This window comes from Orbicella faveolata, unplaced genomic scaffold (genome assembly GCF_042242905.1).
Source record: "Orbicella faveolata isolate gen_17 unplaced genomic scaffold, um_ofav_v1 contig_25, whole genome shotgun sequence".
Taxonomy (NCBI): domain Eukaryota; kingdom Metazoa; phylum Cnidaria; class Anthozoa; order Scleractinia; family Merulinidae; genus Orbicella; species Orbicella faveolata.
In genome coordinates, this window is record NW_028301553.1 from 7,672,547 (window position 1) to 7,696,289 (window position 23,743).

Consider the following 23,743-nt stretch of genomic DNA (forward strand, 5'->3'; position numbering starts at 1 on the left):
CCCTCAACCGACTCTCCATTCACCACGACCCGTAATTTTTTTTCCTAATCAGCGGTCCGTTAGTGTGCAGCCCGCTGCTACGTTATATAGGCATAGGAACATGAGCATGTAGTCATGGGTGTTTGGTGAGAAAAAAAATATGAAAATGCATTATCATAATCGATGTCAGTAATATAACGCAAACTGCCCCTCATCAATAGACCTCTTTAGACTGTTACGTCATAGGGTGAAAACGTGACTTACATTGGGTAAACAAACATTCGTGTTTGCAAAGGAATTGCAGCGAGAGACCGCGGAGTTAGGATACGTTCTCTTCTTTCGACGTAATTTCGCTTGTTTTCGTTCAAAATGGTGCACTACTGTTGTGCTTATGATTGCTACAACAACTCAACTATGGAAGAGCTATCTTGGCATGGATTCCCAGAGGACAAGAAACTCCTCAAGGTGAACACGTGTAACCTGATCGCTCGATCGCGTAAATTTGTGTTATATGTGGACCTGTAATTTAATCTGTTTACCTTGTAGGTTTGGATCTCTAGGATAAAAAGGGACACGAAGAAAGATTTTGCGGTCACGAAATATTCAAAACGTTGTTCAGATCACTTCCGAGAGGAAGATTTCGTAAACCCTCACGCTAATAAAAGGTATCTGAGAGCCGGCGCTTGTCCATCAATTTTTAGCTGGACTAAACAAACACCTGAGCGATCATTACCAGAAAAACTAAGAAAGATCGAGGAGGTGAATCTTTTGCTAGAATCGGAATTAACGGAAACGGCATCCGAGGGTGAAGGAGAATACGACGAAACTGGTAGGGAGAACTTTGTCTCGCGTTCCATTCAATCAAACATTGACATACCTTGCGAGCATAGGTTCTCGGTGAGTGTTTTGAGAGATATAGTGCACAGAAGAGGTAATGAAAAGAAATATTTTAGCCATTTAACTGGGTTTTCCAGTTATGAAAAGTTTCGAAGGGTACTTGAGTTTGTTCTCCCTAGTGGTCATCGAAAGAACATCACATACTGGAACACGAAGGCGAGCAAAGAGCGCAAAATTGATACGTCGTTGTTATTCGACTCTGATCAAGAATCACAAAGTGATGATGATGGGAGCTCGGAACCAGAAGCTGATCCTGGTTCTTCAAGAGATCATGTTCTATTTGTGGAAGACGAGTTTTTACTAGTTATGATGAAGCTTCGTTTAGGTCTAACCAATCTTGACTTAGCAATGAGATTTAATGTCGCAGAAGCAACAATATCAAATACATTTATTACATGGCTAAATCTGTTGCTTATCCAACTTGGCACCCTGAAGATCTGGCCTCACAGGAACGTCATCCTAGAAAACATGCCCAAAAAGTTGAAAGATTATCCCAATAACATTATTATAATTGACTGCACTGAATTAAAAATTCAGTGTCCTTCCTCCCTTGTTATTCAGTCCCAGAGTTATTCAAACTATAAATCTACAAATACATTAAAATCCCTGGTAGGAGTCGATTCCATGGAAGACTTTATGTTTGTCTCACAGCTATAGACAGGATCCATATCCGACAAACAGGTAGTTTTTAGGAGCGGATTTCTCGATTTACTGTCAAGAAAAAAGGAAGTATCAGAAATCTTGGACGGTGACAGCATAATGGCTGACAAGGGGTTTGACATAGGAGGAGACTTACAGAAAATCGGACTTCAACTTAACATTCCTCCATTTTTAAAAGAAAAACCTCAATTTAATGAAAATGAAGTCATAAGAACACAAACAATAGCTAAACACAGGATTCAAGTTGAAAGAGCCATTGGGAGGGTCAGGCGTTTTCTTCTTTTCAACAGTAGACTCCCAATCAGCTCACTGGGAACCATAAATCAACTTTGGACAGTGTGCTGTTTGCTCTCAAACTTTATGGATCCTATTTTAGCTGAGGAAGTCAAAGACTAACTTAATAATCAAGATCTATTTGCAGAACAAAACAGTGACAGAAACGTGAGACACATTAAATACCCTGTACCTAATGCTACCAGGGAAAGTTAAGTAATGCACTTGTTTGTAACAATAACAAATACACTTACTTTCCTTGCTTTTCCATTCAAAGGAGCCTCAATTGGTGCATTAATGTTGATGCAGTATTAACAGTTACTACTCTCAATGGGATACACTGTAGGTGTGGCAAAGTGACTGTTCACATGGATTAACAGATGTTGCCCTTTCTTTGCTCAAGAATGGAATGCAATGCTTAAAATAAAACATGGTTAATTTAGGTAACAGTGTATTGTTCCAGTAGGTAGGATCAAAGTTAATACGTTGTACAAAAAGACTACGTGATCCTGATAGATATATTACAAAGTAACACCAAGGTAAGCCACTAAGGGCAAGTTGTCCCTGGATTTGTGCATAATAACCCTGTTTATCATCAGTTCTAAGCTTTGGGACTCTATCAACCATACTGCAGGGGAAGTTTCTATCCTCGCATGCTGTTTCCATGGTGTGATTCCTCCAAGTGTAGGGACACTTGATTTCTAGTAATCCAAAGGGACGGTCAGAAGTTGGGTCAAACACCTTACCATCTGGGGTAGCACCAAGGTAGGGGTGGGTGGGGTTAACAACAAGACCACTGTCATATACTGTAAAGTTGTTATCCAAGTGTTTCTGCATTTTTCTTGCATAGTGAGATCTAACTACTTTTTCATTTTGTTTTCCATGACGAATTGATGCTACATTTGAAAGATCCTTTGCTTCAAAAATACTTTTAAGAAATGGCTCTGTAGGCTCTTTTTTTCTATGAAGTTCTTTCCCAAAATTTGAAGCTGTTAGTCGAAGTTTACGTTCTTCAAACCATGTGGGCTCCTGAGCTTGACTAACAGTGTTGATCTGAAGGTCCCAAGCTCGTTCAATGTTTATGCTAGTGCTTTGCAAAGTTGGATCCGACATCGTATGTGTAAAGCTACTGGGAGGAATAAATGGCTGACTGCATGCACTAGAAATTGGAATCTTGGGAAAAACCAAAACCCCCTGTGGTTGCTGATCCCTTGGAAGTGTCACACAATTGTTTGGTTTATAAAAAGCAAAGGTTGTATTGGTTTCCTTTAAATCAGTCAGTTGATACCCTAAAGTTGAACCAAGAGGGACATTCCCAAAAACAGTATGTGTAACTGTTGAACATTCCTGATCACTGATCAGGTATGAAAAAGGGGAATGTTTTTCTCTGTTTGAAAGATAATGACACATTTCCATCACATGTTGCGGCTTCCACCCATTTAACTTGAGATGTTTACCCCTCGCATCATAAAGTTTACAAGTTACTGGAGCCAGTTTTCGCTTGCCACCTTGGTCAGATGAGGCTTTGACAAAGATACATTTCATTACTGGTTCTGGTTCAATACTGGCACCTCATGGCTTGTGTTACTGCTGCGGCACACTTGTACATGTTTGATCTGCTGGGATCTCCGTGATCCCCAACATACTCCAATGATTTAGCAGGTACAACAAGGCAAAAACATGGTTACAGTGGCCTCCAACCCTGCAATTAAGTTATTTGTATTTTGTCACATTGCAACTCATCAATACAATACATTTACATACACATGGAAATATGACTAAAATTTAACTCTCTATTACTAATTGCACACTGTAAACAATGCAAAAATATTGATTTCCATACATTATTGAAACATGATTGTATATGTTGCAGGTTAAATTGGTTCTCGGGTTACATCTGTTTCCAACCTAAACTGATTTGCTTCAACCTGAACATAATTTATAAACAATTTATTGGACTTCAAAATAATTCAGATTATTGCTAAAATTGCTATCTACAGGTTAAAGCAGATTAATATAGGTTGGAAACAGATTTTACCAAAAAAAAAAAACATTTCACCTGCTAACATGCACACTGACCATTGGATTTAATGAAAGCATAATTAGAGCTTTCAAAATCTGGATAAAATGTAATGAAAATTTTACCGCGTCCAAAACAAAACACAAATCTTTGTATTTTTGATAAAAAACAAATTACGGCAAGTTCAAAAAGCCAGTTAACTATCGTCGGTTTTAAATCGACGAAACACTTTTCGGCTTAGTATTCGATGTGTACGTGTGACTTGTAATCCTGACCTGTGGAATGTGACCTAAAGTCACAGCCTACACCAGCATGATAATTATATTGTAATTGTGGTGGAACTTCGAGTTATATTTACCCCGCTTTGCATGAGCATTCTGCTTCTGCCACATTTCCTTTATCTTCTCTGTCTGCAGCAATCTTCAATTTTACGGTATGACGAGCTTCGCTCTTCTTCTGGCTTCGGAAACAACGGCCTTTGACATAACAAGTCCTCGATCGACTGTCTTCTTCTTTCACGAATAGATTATGAATGTAATTTTCTGTAAAGAATTTATAACCTTTTTCTCCAATTTCTTTTTTTCCACATCCTTTTAGAGGATTTACTATTGTTATCGCGGACACTTTAGCGAGATTTCGCAACGATTTCGTCCACGCTACAACAGAAAATTCATTAGCGCCCGCCATCTTGAATGTTTTGTTTACCCTAGTAGACCACGTGACCGCGAAGCTAAAGAGGTCTATTGAGATGGTGTGAAATACTGGCTACCAGTTATGCGTGACACCGTCGTGCTGTATTCTGGGAATAATTAACTTCCGGGCTACCTTGTTCTATAAAGAAAGGATGAACAGCGCGCGTTCGTTACATCTATTGTAACTGTCATACAAGTTTCAACCAACATATACTGTACACATTAAGATGGAGGAGAAAACCGTTCACCTTTTTAACTGCGACAGTTTATTTAATCTGGACTCGGTGGAATCGCTGTTCACTTCTGAGGTGAGGAGCAAACTTAAATTCAACATTTCGATCGAAAAGCATTACTTTAGGCTTTCCCAAATGTCTGAGATGAGTGATAGCACATTTCCCGGCCTTAAGATGGATTTGGCCGTTTTCGTCGTTGAAGCAAACGAATCTCGGCTTTCAATTAACGAAGACAACGCTGGAATTGGTTACGCGAAGATTTACAGAGCGTTAAAGGAGGCCACAGGTGAGTCATTGAATGGAAAGCAAATGATGATAAGCTAGTTTAGTTTATGACACGTATTTCGTATGTTTTTACCACCCAAAGGAGATGAGTGAATGTTATAATTTGATTATTGATGCTTGAAAATGTTCCAAGCTAGTTCCGTTCCATGTATGAAAACTTACTTGATATCCGTACTTTGTACTTTCGTTTTAAATTGAAAATGGCAAGTTGAAACCCATTTAAACATGTTATGTCCCACATAAACACCTCTCCGTTGAAGAACCGTGAAATTTTGAGCATTGTTTTGTTAGCAATGTGTCACCTCATTCTTAAAGAAAGCAAATATTATTAAATGGAAAGAAACGCTTTTTCTTTGTTTGCTGGTGACTGTTACAGTTGAATTGAAAATGCTGCGTCACGCAATCATGCACTGAACTGCCTCTCCTCTCTGCAAAAGACTTGATGGTCGTCACGCGCGACTCACACTTTGAAACCCTCACACGGGGACATTTTTGCCTGACGTCTTGTTTGCATTTTGCATTATAAGTAAAGAAAGAGTCCGAAAGAGCTTATGAAACTTTGCAATTAGTTCTTTGGGTCTAATATTGAAGGAGATACTGACTTTGGTGCATGGCAAATGCGATAATGGGCCCATACATTATTTGAAACATTTTGAGTTTTTAAGCCACGTCACACAACAGGTATCCACTACATCGCGTTCAAATTTTTGGGAAATTTTATGAGAAACTGTAGCACTGATGAGGCAATATTGTATACGAAGATTTCCCTGGCCATTTCATTTCTTATCAAGACGTGCCCGAAAACATTGATGTCTCCACCTCTAAAAGACGCAAAATCAACGAGACAAACGAATGGGACTGCCAGTGTTTTTAAGTTGTAGATATAGGATGCGTTCCTTTGAGGTAATCTGGAACAATATCAGTAATCCAAGATCACTCAAATCATGGTACATCAAAGTAGTCGATTAATCCACTATAGTCACGGATTCATCGGCTCCTTTGATGCACCATGATCCAAGTGATCTTGGGATCACTGATCCTTACACCTAGGATAACCAACTATAATTTACGAGGTATTGGCTTAAATGTTGTACAGCCACCATATAACAGCCTTGTCATGCACAACTCCTTTCTGTATAAGATTGCCCACATGTGGAACCAGTTACCAGCTAGCACCAAATCCTCGACCACCTTGGCACAATTTCGTTCTCGTTTGAATGGTGTGGAGTTTGCAGGGTGCCAGTGTATGAACTGCATATATACTAGCTCAAATGTTTAATATTAGCACTAGTTACTTTTAGGAATATTTTATATTTTAATTCTGGATTCATCTAAATCGAATTTTCCTTTTTTTCCCCTTTTTAATGTTCTTAATGTATATAGTTACATTAAGAACATTAAAAAGGGAAAAAATGATGATGATGAATGTATATAGTAATTGTAAGTAGTAATGCCTTTGTAAATAGTTGTCCGTTTTTATCATGAGCCCCCGGCTCGGGAGATTGGGCAACGACTCCTAAAGTTTACGACTCTAAATAAAGTTACATTACCTTATCCAAATCACCCCAAAGGAACGCAGCCATAGCTCAGATATTACATGTGAGAATCATTAAGTGGTGGACTGATTATTGCGGTATGATAGTTAAGAAGAACCTATAGTATGCTGGCAGCCGGTCTTTTCTCTTAGGGTCAGACGAGTGTTTATCCGTTAGCACGAACGCATAAGGGTGGTGTGGACGAAAAGGGGTTGGGTTTTGCGAGTGCCGAGCGCATGTCTCGTCCCAATGCCAACGAGTGTCTCGCCTCCCAGCCTCTTTTCGAGAAAAAAAAAAAGACTGCCAACAGTCCAAGGCGAATCCGGCAGAGCCCCAAACGGTACAGCAATCAAACCAACAATTTCAAAGGGCGCCAGTGCGCCACCGGCCAAAACTGTTGGTAGGGGTGCGAGGTGTTGGAAGAAACGAGATGGAAAAAAAAAAACCCAAAAAAAACAGACATTTTAAAGTCAATAACAATAAAGCCTTGTTTACACCATTTCTCGCAGCCTTTTTTCACATCGCCTCGCTTGAAGGCAAAGTTCTCTATCACGAATGAATATGTATTTTAAATGTACTAACGTAATTCGCCCTTACTGATCATTTCTTTCTAAGGCGACAACGTTATCATAGTCATCGGCGGAGACGATAACTACAAAGACCGTGAAGAAGAAAATAGAGTTGTTCTTTCACGATGGGCTAAGAGAAAGATATCGTCACAATTTAACGAGGAATACCTTGATGGAAGGAAAAGTTTCATCTTTTCTTGGAACAAACAACACAGAAAGATCCACGAGGAGGCTCTACTGCATTACTTTGAGAAGAAAGGACAGAAGTTTGAGCCCACTACGGTAACAACTGAGGGGGAGTAAAAACACTTTTATGGGATCGACACCACAGATTAGGGACCGTCCATTATTTATGGGTATATGGGGCTGGTGATGTTTGATAACTAGTTTTGTGATATCTAATGACCCTTCCTCTTATCAGACTCTTATGAGAAATGTTTTACCCTGTCCCCCTCATAATCCTAAGTTTTTTCAGATTACCCCCCGGAAAATGACAAACTCAAATGAATTTATCAAGCTAAACTTAATAATATTAGATAAAATTGCAATATTAGTGTAATATTGCAAGTGCACTGATTAACAACAGGACAAAATGTTAACACGCAACTGTTTATAGATTGGACGTTGTTGTTTGTGGAGGTCGACTGTATTTGGAATCAAATAGTTCGTGTAATTGAGTTGATGCTGTTCGGTACATAACAAAGTAGGGAGATCTGGAAGCGTACTCCCCCGGGAAAACTTAAATCTTCAGAACCTCGGAAACGCTATAAGGTATTCTGGTAGAAATTTTTGCGCCGTTATAGATGCTGTCAATGCACTTAATGGTAATCATTTTGATTGACCCCCCTTACACACCATATTTTTTGACCGTTCCCCCTTGAAGTCATATGTTTTGGATTGACCCCCCCCCCCCCCACCCCCTTAATTGTGTTTTCATGATCAGTGAAACAAGACGACGTCTGTAAAGGAGGAAAGGTTTCCGAGTAATCGCAAAAAAATCCCGCCCTCTTGCCAGGCTGAAATTCTTCTTGACTAGTGATCACCTCTACTAATTAATTACTGTGTTTGCCATGGACTGGCTGGATAAGTTGAGTCAGGGTTGTTGGATATAGCTTATTACCATGCATTGTCTTGATTTCCGAGTATACATGCCAAGATCGATCATTCTTGAAATTAAGAATGGACTTACAGAATGTTCATTGCGCGGCTTTTATGTGTATTCCAAGGGAGCGACTTTATTAAGTTCACACTTGTGTGTTCGCTGTCATACTAGTAGCACGGTCTTGATCAGTCATGATAAGTCGCTACCTGATTACCCCAGAGAAAAAGGATCGATGTTAAGTTGTATCAGTTAAACCCGGCTTGGAAACCTTTCTGACTATTTTCTTCCCCTTATTATCAGGTTGGGGTTGTGAATGAAGTTGAAGAAGCATCCAATAATGAGCAGAATCCAGAGGCTGACGGTGCGACAGGCGGTGCTGAAGGTAAGCTAATAGGGAGTTTAAGCAAATAACTACGGCTGGTGCTACTACGACTACCGTGACTGAAAAGGTCTGGGGAGAGTACGTCTCGGTGGTCTGCCAAATTTTAAGTTTAGCGAGTAAAGCGAAATACAAAGATGAAAGAAACATCGGCTAAGGAGTTTAAAATCTCTTTTATTTAGTTTCTCACAGCCAAATGGCCTCGCTCAAAGGACGATGGCCGTTATTCGGTAGGACTAACAGATTATTTCTGAGCGAAAGCGAATGCCATACATTTCGTACCATGACAATTTGATGGGTGAAATAAATAATTTCAGAGACAAATATCTCAAAGAATATCGAGTGAATAGCACAAATATATCAATACTCAAAGAAGCAAAATAGCATCGTATAGTTATCCAGATATAAATCTTCACTAAACCCTCAAAGCAAACTTAACCGAAGAAAAACAACCTCGCGCTCAACACGAATATTTCACTTGACTCGCTTCGTCATTCCATCACCTTTGCCAAAACTTATCGTAAATTCAGGATACGGATTTACAAGCTTATGAAAGGCAACCTTGATACAATCTTTGACTTAAATTGAGTTTAAAGGATATAGTATCCAATGGAATTCTTAAAATGCCGAGATGTCCGTTGAAAAGGGCCAGAGAAGCGAAATAAACCCGACATAGTAGCCACTACGGCAAAACATCCCGACTCACGTAGTCAGATTTCACGCTACGGTTGGATGCAACCGACGTACATGCGCAGTGTCTCATTTTGGGGGGGAATTTACTTCCGGCAGCCGTATCAGCGTCAGCCGTATCAGCGCCAGCCGTAGCGATTTGCTTAAACACCCTATTGACGGAAGAAGAGACAACCAGATATCACAGCTACGTATCAACTGTTATGAAAGTCGCCGCTTGTCTTGTTTGAGGTACAACGCTGCGTCTGGCAGCACTGATTTTAGAAGCTGGAAAGTAGACTTTAAGTGATGATTAGTTCAATTATTTTTACTATTATTATCAGTGTGTATCTACTGTTGTTACAGTTAGGTTACCCAGAAGACTCAATGTCCCTCTAACGAAGTGGATAAGATCAAATGGTCTATGACACTCGATTAGAGATATGGAGATCAAATCTTCCATCCTAGCGCTTTATGTATCTGTTTTTCATAGTTTCCTGAATTTCGCTGCAGGCTTTGCAAATAACCAACTGGCTAGCCTCCCACCAATCAGATTCTTAACGTTTCATGCTCAATTTTCAATATTCGTTTGTCAGTTTCAACAGTATGCAAATAGCACAGCAGTGCTAGATCCACTGACACTTTAAGTTATTTATTGAAGTTATTTCTGTATTATTAGAAACGCAGCCACGGACTCAAGAAGAAGGCAAGGAAGATCCGGAACGAAAGACAGGTTCAACAGGTGACCCTAATTTGATGGAGGCCGGCGGAAATGGAAAGGTCGTTACTCTGTCGGTGTGGCGTTCTTTGACCCAGTGCTGCACGATACTTTGAGAACAAATGCCACACCTTTGTGTGCTTGAAAGAAGCAACTGTTTAATTTGAAATAGTTATTTAGCAGGCACAATTACAGTGCGACTACTCTAATTGGCACACTTAGAAAAGAGAACAAAGGGTAATTATCTTTTTCTTAAATAAACCAATAACATTGGAGAACTTAGCAAAATTGAAAACCCAGCGAAGAGCGAAGTGATGCGGACTTCGCCATTTGTTGATTGGTTAGTTTCGATCCTACATTTTTTTATACTTTTCAACGGTTTCAGTTTAGTCGTTGCAAAATGAGTTTTCAAGCTAAATTTTACGAGCAAAATTTATAATCCTGAGTATATAGCGCAGAGGAGTGGATGGTACATAGAGGATAATACAAGAGCGTGGGTAGATATGGAATATCTCTTCGCGTGTTCAACTCGATATCTAAAGTTGAAGACGAGAAGAGAAATTCCATATATACAAGCAACCATGTATTATTTTGTTTAGTGTATAAAACTCACACTGATAACGTCTTTTTTTACGATTTTCTGAAGATTACCGAAGATTCCCCAAAAATTGTCCGAAAGCCACACAAACGTTTCCGAACATATTCCGAAAATTGCCGAAGATTACCAAAGATTTACGAAGCTAACCGAATATTGCCGAAGACTTTCGAAGAAGATCCGAAGATTTTTCGATCATACACCAAAAAATTTAAGTACAGTTTTGGACAAACATGATATCAGTGGTATCATCAGTGAGGTCATCATTGTACTATATATTTTATGTCGAAGAACTTTTTTTTAGCTCTTTTGCTTTTGTAAAGCGCTTAGAACATATCTGGATATTATTATTATTATTATTGTTATTATTATTATTATTATTATTATTATTATTATCTTCACTAGCGAAAATATGTGAAATACGCCACTTGAGTTCCGTTTCGTATGAATTTTACGAGTGGTGTATTTTCCAGTAAAACACTGGTGTCTATTTAACAAATAGAGAAGCCTAGGCTGTGTGTTACACTGTGATAAAACACGACGGGCATTTGAGAACACGAGGGAAATGTAGAAAACACGAGCCGCAGGCGAGTGTTTTCTACATTTCTCGAGTGTTCTGAAATGTCCGGAGTGTTTCATCACAGGGTAATACACGGCTTAGGCTTCTTCATTTGCTTTTATGATATAGAGGTAATGTGGCGAAAAACAATAAAACACGCTTTTTCTGTTTAATACTCTGATCAAACATGGGTTTTTGACCAATCAGAGCCCGCGCAGGGTCCTATCTATATTATAAATAATAATATTGAAATCATGTCAAACAGACCCGTATTACTTGCTGTTACGAAAAAGCTACAAGTCCGTTGTTCTCAGTTTACGTTTTGATTGAGTAGTTTTCTAGGTGGCCCGGTTCGAGAAGTTGCACTGTAAGTTATGCCAACTTAAAGGAAATTGTTTCCCCTCAGAAAGAAATGATTTTATGCGGCTTGCCTTTCGGGTTAATGTTTCAGATGAAATCCGGGACTTATTTGTTGGGCTTAGAAATGCGAATACAGGCCAGATTACGGGCTTCTTTTTTTTTTTTCCTTCAGCTGCTTCACGGAAATGATTTTCCCCACCCTGTGCCCCTCTTTGAGTCTAGATTAGTTGGGGACAGAAATAGTGAAGTGCGTTTGGCGGGTTTGCCATCGCTTTTGCTAAAACCGAATTTGGCTTTTTACATTTAGGCATTTTACATTTCATGTTAATTAGTTTAGTTGTTATCAAATAAACGACCGCGAATATAAGCCAATTACGGTTTCTGTATATTACTTCCAGCAAACAGAGCTCAGGGTTGGCAATGTACATTATCGGTTCATATAGGTTAAGCAAGAGAGAAGCTAAAAAATATCGAAATTAACACCTGACTTTTAAATTAGTGACAAAAAAGTCTCTTTAAATCTCATTATATTTTCGCGACTGCTTTTTGAAACTTAAAATGATTGATATGAACTGTGAAAATACAAATAAAATGAAGATGTGACCCTCGCAGTTGCATTGAAATTTATGGACTTGCAAGATTTCGGGGCTTCAGCTTTGATGCCCAGAAATCTTTATCCTTAACTGGCAATTCCTTAAATTGTAGAACAACTGCGGTGGTCACCACGACATCTCTTTTTCATACTTACCACACCGTGACCTTCTCCTTCTGACTAAGATTCTGGTTCATTTCCGGTTAACAGACCGGTATGTCGTTAGGTTAGCCTTGTAGTTTACTGGTGTAGCCGCGAGAGGCACTGTTGAGTGTCTTCTCTTTCCTTTTGAATAGTCTGGATCAAGACTAACAGTCCAATTAAGATCAAACGCATCAAGGTACATCAAGAGAACCAATGAATATCCCAGAGTGGATTCATTGGTTCCTTTGAGGCACCATGACAAGAGTTATCTTCGGTGGCCCACTTGATCTTGATTCAGATCATCACAAAAACGCACCATAAGAACACAAGATGCGGATAAGGACTGCGCCCCAACGCGCTAACCATAACACCACCACACCTCGCTGCGACAAATGCACAACGGAGACAAATTAAATATTTCCGAGTTCCGCGTGCGCAGCAAAAGTCATTTCTGACATATACATTTCTTACGCTGCTCGCGCGCTATATTTCCAAAGGGCTTCAGGAGAGGCTCAATCTCATGTTAACTCACGGAAAATCACCTGACCTAAACAATTTTACACTCCGCTACTCCCCTAACCGACAATTTTTCGAAGGTTCACGAGCATTCCCGCTAAGCTCCTTCGGAAAACGTCCCTTGGCGCTTCTAATAACAAAAGAACTCCGTCTCCAGTGAAAGTCAGCCTTCATTTTTGGGGATTCTGCATGTTGAGTTAAAAAGTTGGACGCAAAATCATGGTAGAAGAAGATTAATTCATTGATGACGTAAAAGCAATCATGTCGCCTCGTGATTATCACTCAAACGGAAAAACGAGTTGGCACTGGGGCAAGACTACAGGACTGGACCGAAGATCGAAAGCAGGTAGTCACAATTCGTATCAATTTTTCGATCTAAGGCATGAGTGAGTCACAGAATCAATACTTAACACGTGCAATTGGTACCTGTCTTAACAGAAAACAACTCATTGGACGTTTCAGTCCTGTCCTGTTTAAGCAATGTGTCCTACACACAAGGCAGTAGTTTGTGGGTAAAATACCGTTGTTCAAAGCACGATGGTGGGTCGGTAAATTAACCCCAAAGCCGTATGGATTCCATGGCACAATGAGGGTGGATGAGTACCCAGCTCTCAGTCACTAGACACGTAGACAATTAACGTTAACAGCAAAAAAGTGTATATTAACGAAGAAAGTGGATCTAGTTATTCAATTGTTTGGTCATTGTAAATGTCAGGATTTATGAAAACAGTGTTAATAAATATTTCACTCTAAGGTTAATGAATATCTCACTCTAAAGTAGACGAGGAAGTAATTTTTTTTCCTCGACCTTTTTACATTTCTTTTTGCATCCTTAAGCTTCCACCTTTTCTTTCATCGTTTGGAGTGTTTTTAGAGCCTTTTGGAGTCGTAACTTATCAAGTTCTGTAGCTCACGTGGTGGAAAGGTACGAACTTTCCATTAATTAAGATCGTTTTCATAACTCCAGTCGTGTTACCCTGCGTAGCAAGCGTTCCCGGTCGAAGAGCCTTTTCCGCATTCTGTCCGCGCCTCACCACTTCCTGACCCTTTCTGCTTCGTCGAATTTTTTGCTCTCGCTTCAGCTCGCGCGCGGCCAGAATGTGGAAAAAGGTCTTTGAACGGGAACACTTGCTACGCAGACTAGGGACGTGTCTTAAGTCTAGGTATACTAGACTGATTTAAAAATATTTTATTTATGAAAGATAAAACAGTGTTGCATGTCACATTATACTCCTGTTTAAATGTAACTTACTTTGAAAACGTTTAAAATGTGGGCCTCTGATTTGTACCAACACAGTTTTCAACCCCTAAAAGGTACCATGAGCACCCCTGTCAAAATGTTCTTGTTCTCAGAGGTGGACAGAGTGCCTCTATATGTTATACTGATTAATACACCCAAGCAAAAAGTGATCAGTGACTTCTGAGCAATTCCGGCAAAACAAGCCTATTCAGCAAAAAGGGCTAAGCTGCTTACGAGTATTGAGTCTAGCCGCTGCTGTTCTAATGGCTAGCGAACGGAAGGTAATACTTATCGATACATATGATTCTCTAACATCTAGGTGTAACCTACGGAGACTGATCTAAGGAGTTAGCATGCTTCTTACGCAAAGAAAGAGGCGTTAGGAAATCGAGCAGTAATCCCATACAGTCAGCGGTATCACAGCGATCTTTTTAAGTTTGCCATTTTGATCAACAGACATCGTCAACTTCGCGATTCGTACTGACCTCCACTCTTCTTCCAGCTTACGTTTGTCTTTCTTAGGAGGCTGCCATCTACCGTCCCATTTCACTATGTCCTTCTTTGCAAACGAGATTTTTCCATGGCGCAGGTATGTGTCCAGTATTACTGTCTCACATGTACAGCTGGTTTGGGAGCCCCCACTGGAACCTTCTAAAATGAACTTTATTAGAATACGGTAATCACATTCTTTTGAGTTCAATTTGTAGTCCTCCAAAGATTTGTAAGTGCCTATAAATGGTACAATTTCATGACAAATTCAGGTGTCCAGCTCGTTGAGCTTTACGAACTAAAAATTGACATTAATTCTTGTGAAAATTCAAGTATGAAAAGCAGAATTAGATACGCCAAAGGAAATAGAATACGTAAGGTTTTCCATCTTGGTTTATGGAGCCAAAACTTGGAAAGTGGCAAAAATTATCGCAAAAAAAGGTTCAAACTTTGTAAACAGATGGCTATGCTGCATCCTACGGGTAAATGGTCAAATGCTATCAGCAATGAAGATCTCTTGGGAACAACATACGAAGAGAGGAGTCTTATCTACATCAAAAGGAAAATGTGAAAATGAATAGATCACATTCCGTGCAAGAGTACAATTAGAAGAGCTCCTTTTATAACTCGCAAGGAAAGAGAAAGCCAGGAAGTCCCTAAAATAATTGGAAGAGGAGAGCCGAAGGAGACTTGGCGGACTGGATCACAGCGGAACAAGATTGAACACCAATCTCGTGATCCGGACCAGTGGAGGAGAAATGTAGATGCCCTACGCTACACGGAAGAGCAAAGGTGTCAAAAGACAATAAGTCGTTGAGGGGAAAGGCTATCACAGTGGAACCTCGATTTAACGAACCTCTATTTAACGAAGTCCGCGATATAACGAACGATATTCTATGTCCCGGCCAAAATTACAGTAAAATGTATGGAATAGAACTTCGATATAACAAACCTCGATATAACGAATTCTTCGATATAACGAACATAATCCGGAAGCCCAAACATAAAATCTACCTCGATATAGCGTATTACAATGACACGCGACAGAAGATGAACGCTGAACAGCAACAGTCAACAAATCCTTGTAATCCTTATGGCATAACCTCTATGTTGCAACATTTTTAAATCACTACTCCGAAAGTTTCGTTCTTTTGTAAACAAAAGCTGCGCGTCTGCTTAAAAGTGGAAATAATTGATATTGAAAGCCACCATGCGCGGCACTTTTGGGAGACGAAAACTGCATTAAATTGCGTGACAGAAGTCACCTGTGTTACAAATCAATCATTAACTATGACCTCGATATAACGAACATTTTGGTTGTTTCCCCTCAAATTCGTTATATCGAGGTTTTCGATATAACGAACCCTCGATTTAACGAACAAATTTGGCCGGTCCCCGGCGACGTCGTTAAATCGAAGTTCCACTGTACTAAGGTGAAGGTGGTGAGATTGAAAGGTGAGATTGAAACCTTAACTTGAAATGGCTTTGTCATCGATACCGGCGCCGAGCAATGGTTTCCGCATGCGGTGACAAGGAGTATGGCTAATTTCGCTAGATAGAGGTTGAACACCAGGTATCCATCGCAAGTTACCCTTCGGGGTTTTTCTTTGTCAGGTTACCTATAGACAATTCGGCGGTACACGTTTACTCTCTTGGGCGGAAAAGTGCACTGTAAACGTAAAGCTTCTTGACCAGGAACACAACACAACGGGCCACAAACCATGGTTCCAGTTTGCATCCCTAGAACTGGAGTCTAATCTAAAAACTTATAGGCTACTGCATACCTCGGGGTTTAGATGCTTTAATCTCAGGTGCAAATTCTTCTTTTCCTTTATTTCCATAACTACCCATAGTTTCCTTCTGACCCTCCAGACTTTCCAATGCTTGCAGAGAACGTTTTGATTTCTTCAAAGTTTACATACAAAAAACAACAGCAATAAAGTAATAACTCATTATAAAATATAGATCTAGCCAAGCCTAAAAGCGGAGCTCCGGAGCCGGGTTTTTCAAAGCCCAATTAAGCTAACCCAGGTCAAGCGAGTCGTTTGATTTGAAGTTTGTAACTTTGCGGTGAGGTTTTATGTTTGTATTGTTTGGCCTTCTCTTTTGAGTTTTAATAACCTCAAACTAGACAAAACATAAGCAATGAAAAACATTTTTGAACGAGAAAAAGTTATACTTCGTTTAACTTTTAATCCCGGGTTAGCGTTAACCGGCTTCCGAACAACGTGGCCCTGATTCCAGCAAGTTAAGCTCGCTTGAGCCCGCGATCCAATCGAAACCCAGTACTTGGTCATATTTATCTTGCGTCAGTTTTGAAGTGCGGCTCCGCCGATAAAAGGAGGCGGCATGGCAAGGCCTAGTGGTTAGGCTTGGACTAGTAATCTGGAGGTCCCAGGTTCAAGTCCTCCTCCCTGTCACAGGATGGATTTGAGTTCCGTGGTCTCGAACTCAACTCCTCCACGTCTTGTAAATAGACTGATTTAGCTAGAAAACGGGAACGTCACTTGACGACGGCGCGCGCAGTACAAATACCCAAATATGGTCAGATGACGACTGCAGGGCGCGCGGAATAACCTGGATTCTGTTCTAATTTGACCATATTTGGGTGTTGGATAAACACACGGTTTAAATTGATCACGTGACGCGATAGTGTTCATCCGCGGAGAGACACTATCAGCCCATAGTGCCCGTCCGAGGAAAATACCCGGATGGATAGTACTTGTCCGTGAAAATATTTCTGTGAACAAGCGGGCTTATAGAAGGTAAACAATTGAAATTGTTTTCTTTTTCAAATTTTACATTTGGCTTTCACGGCTTTCATCTAAAAAAGTTGAAAAATTCCATATGATTTTTGCACTGGCGCACGGAAGAAAATTTAGTGGTGAACAATAAAGACGATAGAGTGTTTATGTCTCGGAACTATTGGTCTGATAGTTGCCCCTTGGAAATTTGATGTTCTTAAAACTAGCATATTTGTTTTAAGAACATCAAATTTCCGCGGGGCAACTATCAGCCGATAGTTCCGAGACATAAACACTCTATTGTTTAAATAGAAACACGGTACATGTTTTCTATTTCTTAAATGTAATGAATGCAAGTGGAATTTAGGATTTACACTACGTGTGAAATTTGAAAGTTGTCTCAAAATTTCACCAGCCGTTAGATGAGTGCAGTTTGAAAGAAATTTCAAATATTACGAGTAATAGTGTAATCCTTAATTGCTCTCAGCCAATGACGTTGAAGTAATTTTCTCCTTCCTATAATAAGGGTGGATATGACGCTGAATGAACGTTTACTTTCGAGAAGAGTTTCCTGTCAGTAATAAACGTTATCGTACCTCTTTTTGGATATCTATGGCTGATGGAAGAGTCATGCCAGGTTCCTCAGAACTGGCTACCGGTTCTGGTTTTGGTTGATATTTGAACTTCCGTCCTTTTTTGCTTGGATCAAAGAAATGCAGCAGCGCATCCTCGTGTACTGGTCTGTGTTTCTTATTCCAAGAAAAGATGAAGCTTCTCCTTCCATCTTTGAGTTCTGAACGAAATTGACGACATGTGGCCGATTCCCTTGCCCAGCGGGAGAGGAAATGCTGCTCTTCTTCTTCTTTGTCTTTGTACTTGTTGTCCCCAGCAATGACAATCAGTACGTTCTCATCTTTAAAAAAACAATAACAAAACAATAACAATTTGATGTGAGAAGATGAACCAAATCTTGCACTGTGATTGCCTACCCGAGCCAGGCAAAATGGTGCTATATCTGCTAGCCCAGGGTCACGCGCTGTGTCCTGCAAGAAAACATCTCCCCGAATATCAAATTTTCCAAAGAACATTCTTGTCCCTTTAACATTGGAGTTTCTTTGTTCTATTAATCATCATCATAGCTGGCATTGTCTTGTTGTTTTGAGACAATCGCGTGGAGTTTCTCCGATCTTCAGTCTCACTTTTTCAACCCGGCATCGACGACCTCGTCTGAGAAACTTATCCATTATACAGAGAAAGTAACAGTCTGCACCAAAAAGCAAAAGCTGTTCGGATTCTGGAAGAACTAATCTGCAAGTGGAAACTAGATAACAGACTTTGATTGAGTTGAGATGGAGAGGATAATGGCATATTCATTACCTCAGAACAAAATTACGAATTACGGTTATACCAGGAATGGCCGCCTCTAAAGTTGACGTATGGTCCTATTCTCCCAGAGGAGAGCCAGGACTAACGATGATGATGAAGTTGAGGTGCGCAAAAGACTGTGGTTGACATAGATTTTTCAAAAGGTCTCATCTATTTTACATTCCAGTCGGATGGTAAAGAGGGAAATTGTTGCGCAAATCCAATAGAAACTCTCTTTAAACAGAGTTTGCTAGGAACAAAACAACACTTCTTATTACGTGATCTAACGTGACTAACTTACCTGAACCACTTTGTTTCTTGAGAGCTCTATAGATCTTTCCGTAGCCGCTGTCTTCGTTGAACGAGAGAGAACTTTCGTGTGCATGGACAACAAATACAGCGTAATCCACGTCTTTCAAACTGGGAATTGTTTTCTCAGCTTCTTCAGTAATTTGTCCACCCCTAAACGGATGTTTCACGATTTTCGAGATCTTGAATGGAATCTTATTTTCAACGGCTTTCAGTAGTGATTCCACTTCACTTAAATTGCATAAGGTATCGCAATTAAAAAGGTAAATAGTCTTCCCTTTTGTGTCCGCCAAGCCACTGCCTACAGGTTCTTCTACATGGCGTCTGACCTTACTTTTCTGTTCCTCTTGGTAACTGTAGGGATGGAGGCATGTTTCATTTTCTTCGTTCGGCACCAGTGTTTCTCTGTCATCTTTCATCACAAACTGCCAGAAATGCAAGTGGTTGTTAATCTACCTCTACTTTTCGTTTCATTCACCAGATCACTCTTTTCCGCATAAATCCGTTTTCAAACAAATGTAAGACGGTATCTGAGTTTTTCTTGCACTAACTTTGCTAACGTAGTCGTCCTCCTAATAAAGGTAAGTGACGTATGATACCTTTGCTTTTCTCAACTTTGTCTTGAAAGCTTTGTCTTGCAAATGTTTATACCATGTAAACAGGATAAATGTAAGTTTAACAATGACACAATAATACAAGAAACTCGCGTCAAATCAACAAAATCTATCCGGAAAATTACAGTTAGATCATTCATCATTGACTGCATGTGGCAAATGAAGAAGTAAAATCTTAAAGAAGTCTGACCCGGACATCAGCCGTTGCATCATTGAGAACCGGCTTGGGGCCAGGTCGCCTGGTTAAAAAAAGCAACACCAACAACAACAACAACAACGATACTCAAGCACGCATTACAGGGCTGTACTGTAAGGGAGGAATCAACTCTGAAAGTTTTGTAAACATCAACACAAATTCAACAGACATCTAAAACAACCTCGATGATTTTCAATCTTACCTGTTCTCTATCCAGAAAGAACATTTTGCATTTTCTGTACTCATCTTCTGTAATTGTAGTTTTCAGTTTCACTTTATCAAGGCCGAGCTTCTGCAGGACTTGAGCTGTCACAAGTCTTTCTTCCGCTACTTCATTGAGATGGCCGCTACTGTAATCTTTCCACAGACCTTCAAGGATTTGCAGTGAGCTGCATGTCACAGTTATCAACAAACTTCCTAAGTTGTAGTTTGCAACACCGACTTCGAGCTTAACTCTCAAGTATTCTAGAAACAAGTTGAAGGATTCCTTAAATGACACAACAACTTGCCAAAAGCTAATCTCTGTTGGAGGGTCCCGGCGGTTTCCTTGATGAGGAGAACTGGATAGTGGTTGCTCCTGGCTACTGGGGAATGTGATCACCGTGCTCGGGTTAATGGCATTTCCACCTTGCGAGAAGCTCTCCACCGTGATGTGAATAAGAAGAGAGTCTGTAAGTGAAAAAAAAAATGATACTCAATGAAATTTATAAATTCTAAACGATCCTTGATGACCTTGAGAAGAAAGAATGCTGTATTGAACTGTAATCGTGTGATTCAATAAGCGCGGTGGCCCAGTAAAGTTTCCGTTCGAACTACGCGTAGACTGCGAGCACTCCGACTCTTTTGCTCGAAAAGAAGAAGAACGCAAAGGCACGATTTTCGAGTGGCAAGCTCGTAAGTCGAAAGTAGCCCATGTTTCGCCCCTCGCTCCTCGAAAGTTGTGCTCGTTCTCTCAGCGTTTGCGTTCTTCCCAACGGATTTTAAACCAAAAGAGAGACTGACTGTACACAGCCTAAGCTACTTGAAACAGTACTAACTCTTAACTTTCAATTGTGATCATATTATTATCCGGATATATTAAGCCAAGCTTAAGGAATTCAGTCGATCTCGATTTTTAAAATGCTTTAGATTTTTAAATATTTTGGAAGGTTACCTAGTTTTTGGTTGAGCTGCTGGATAATATTGTTCTGATCTCTGACTTCCAGGTTAACTTGTCGCAGTTCATTTCGTACTTGTTCCACTGAATCTTTGACTTCCATGTCGTTCTTGTACCATAAGTTAAGTTCGTCTATGTATCTCTGTGCTTCTGGCGTTAGAGGATCACTAAGCAGTTTATCAATGGACTTATTCCACTCATCTCTCTTTGCCTGACTAATAGATCCAGCAATTCGTGAAAGAGCCTCACTGATTTCCTTCCAAAGATTACAGAACTCAGATTCCATTATTTCCATTTTGCTGTTGTGCCCGTAAACGGAATTGCGGTAGTATTTTATCCGCGCTAAATCAGCTTCAAGACTGTGGTCTGTGCTGTTTGGAAGATTATCCCATCCCGTGGCAGGCTTTGTTAAGTTGCATATTGTTCTGAATAGTCTAAACATTAAAGTGATATCGAAATCGGCGGACTTGCCAAACGTACCAGGGGAGGGGTAGAGGCATTTCCATTCTGGTGAGGAGAGATTTGCTCGTCTCAGCTTGGTTTTTATAGCAGGATCACTAAGCTTTAATGGAAGATCAGCGGGCATGTGCAAAGAATCAAACTTTTCTTTTAGAAGCCTGACGCCTCCAGACATCAGAAGTCTTGTAAGTCGTTGGAAATTTTGTTTCCCGTTCGTTGAACGCAAGGCTTCGTCTGCGTCTGTGACGGAAGCCATTGTCCCAATACTTGATCACACGTCATACAACGATCTTAATCCTAAAAAAGAAAGATTAGAAAACAAGTGATTCAAGAAATTCTTTATCACTTGATGCTACAATCATGGTACCAAAAACTGTCCAACCATTGTTGAACACGTTGTTATAAATTTGTGACAGAATAGGTTACCATAGCAACACTATGACCTGCTAAAAACACCATTAATTACAGCTTTGGGGCTTCTAATTCAAAAGACGCCACCTTAAATTTTTGAAAATTTAAGAGGACTGTAAACCCTAAGTACAGAATTTTTTTAAACTTTGTCAAAAGTTGCGTCTTATCATGCTTTTCAAAATTTGATAATATAAGAGCTTTTCACTGTGCCGTTTCTGAATAACAACTCCCTAAAGCTGTAATCAATGGTGATTTAAGCAGGTCATACGGTTGCTATGGTAACCTACTGTGTCACGAAAATGGTAACAACGTGTTCACCTATGATTGTAACATCAAGTGATAAAGAATGGTTACAATGACCCATCAAAATCGAGGGGCTGGGAACTGTTTTGAGCCACCGGGACGGATCATTATTTTTAAGGAGTGGGGGGGGGGGGGGGGTGGGAGAGTTCGGGGCAATTCCAAAAATGATTCCTGCACTGCAAATACTGCTGAAAAAAAGTCTTGCAAGGGGAGCTATGGGGAAAAATAAATCGAGCAAGTGCTTTCTACTATCCAGTTGAAGGTGGGAAAAAAAATTCATGTCCCAGAAAATTGCCCAACCCCCCTTCCCCCCCCCCCCCCCCACCCGTCAAAAAAATAATTGTCCATGCCTAAATGAGAAGCGTTTAACACCGTGACTTTAGTAATTCTGGCACTACGCATGGCGTGACATCCCCTGCTTGACAGCGTGAATGAACTCCCGATTGACAAAGACCCTTATTATAGCTTTAAATCTATTATCCAGAGATATCCAAGTTATAGTAATTCAACTGCAAAGTAAGGATTGAACTAATAACGTTAAAAAAATCCGTCAGTTCTAAGAATAGTCAATGACTGTTCAGTTTCCCGGAAATCAGAGCAAGCGAGCGATGCAGTCGTTTTGAGATCAGATTGATATCCTGTTTAAATGTCAATTTAGCCGTGTTTTCTGCTTCCCATTTGCTCTATCAAGCATCAGGAGAGCTTCTTGAAAACTTTTAAAATTCAGTAATCATATTTTGACATTTCTGTTCATCTTTTGTGTGCCTGGTATGATATAATGTTCGCCTTGAATATGCAGACTGTTGATTTGCATACAGACTGTTGATTTAAATGCAAAATTTAGTCTCATTTCATATCAGCTACAGACGAAAAGAAGTTACCTCAGATGAACGGATGTACCAGACATGAAAGACCGTGTTAGCAGTCAAAAATGCAAATCGTTTATTATGAAGTAAATTGAACTGAACTGACTGGGTTGCATCAGCGAGTTGATACCATATAAAAAATAAACAATGTCTTTGCTCCTCTCCTTTAGCATCTTGGCTAACATTGTGCCACCAAATGTATGTTTTGCATACTTTTGAATTTACTTTCGAACATATATGGAAATAGAAAACCTCTACAAACAACAGCTTAAACTGGAACGAATAAAACTGATCATGATGAACTAGTGTTTTTAAAATTACAGCGTAGCGATTCATTTAAGACTTCGAGCAATTGCAAAATCACCAAGACGGCCCAACAAGCGCTTTACAAATTAAGAATCGATTCACGATCGGAGATACTCACGATTTTGAAATCACAAGTTCCCATTTGAAAACAAATCAGCCTTCCTTTGTTCGGGTTTTGCGTATAAAGAGTTTGAAGTCTTATCTGTCGAGGCTACCGACACGTCGGAGGCTTTCGAGAATCCAAATGTCACGTGACCTTTTAAGTTATTTGCTTATAAATTATGGCGTGAAATTGTGGGAACTATAGTGACAACCTCGTAGCCAATCCTTGTTAATTCTTGTTATTCCTAAGTACATGCATACTTGCTGCGTTTACTGTAGCGCTAAAGGCGAGTTCAAATGCAGTTTTGATAAGAGCTGTGAAATGGTAAGGAGCTCGAGATGCGAGAGAGTTTGGAATTGTAGTCTCAACAGACCAACAATTTCTTCGCCTTCTGAATGAAGAGAC

The 23,743-nt window shown here is 40.0% G+C and overlaps 4 protein-coding genes across 5 annotated transcripts; 2 read left to right on the top strand and 2 right to left on the bottom strand.

Moving 5' to 3' along the window:
• Window positions 1–239: 239 nt before the first annotated feature.
• Window positions 240–1,702, top strand: LOC149108804 (uncharacterized). The gene is made up of 2 exons (XM_089293332.1): window positions 240–444; window positions 526–1,702. Exons 1-2 carry the CDS (start codon window positions 349–351, stop codon window positions 1,531–1,533), a joined length of 1,104 nt encoding a protein of 367 aa, XP_089149458.1. The 5' UTR covers window positions 240–348; the 3' UTR covers window positions 1,534–1,702.
• On the bottom strand, window positions 1,214–4,562 carry LOC149108805 (uncharacterized). Its single transcript, XM_089293303.1, is given in 2 exon segments — window positions 1,214–3,511; window positions 4,188–4,562. Coding segments are annotated over 2 exon segments (1,704 nt in total). The 5' UTR covers window positions 4,517–4,562; the 3' UTR covers window positions 1,214–2,136.
• A 65-nt stretch (window positions 4,563–4,627) lies between these two features.
• LOC149108806 (uncharacterized) lies at window positions 4,628–11,897 on the top strand. Its single transcript, XM_089293356.1, has 4 exons — window positions 4,628–5,040; window positions 7,190–7,425; window positions 8,546–8,627; window positions 9,973–11,897. The coding sequence occupies exons 1-4, from the start codon at window positions 4,749–4,751 to the stop codon at window positions 10,125–10,127; spliced, it is 765 nt and encodes a 254-aa protein (XP_089149482.1). The 5' UTR covers window positions 4,628–4,748; the 3' UTR covers window positions 10,128–11,897.
• A 1,514-nt stretch (window positions 11,898–13,411) lies between these two features.
• LOC110044208 (uncharacterized) lies at window positions 13,412–23,534 on the bottom strand. 2 transcript variants are annotated; one of them, XM_089293290.1, is made up of 7 exons: window positions 23,354–23,534; window positions 20,888–21,646; window positions 19,937–20,403; window positions 18,917–19,349; window positions 17,847–18,163; window positions 16,291–16,411; window positions 13,412–14,665 (listed from the first exon to the last, which is right to left on the bottom strand). In XM_089293290.1, exons 2-7 carry the CDS (start codon window positions 21,603–21,605, stop codon window positions 14,397–14,399), a joined length of 2,325 nt encoding a protein of 774 aa, XP_089149416.1. In that variant the 5' UTR covers window positions 21,606–21,646; window positions 23,354–23,534; the 3' UTR covers window positions 13,412–14,396. The 2 variants fall into 2 exon arrangements, with proteins under 2 accessions (XP_089149416.1, XP_089149415.1); XM_089293289.1 differs by having other exon boundaries at window positions 13,412–14,668; window positions 23,354–23,533.
• Window positions 23,535–23,743: the final 209 nt, after the last annotated feature.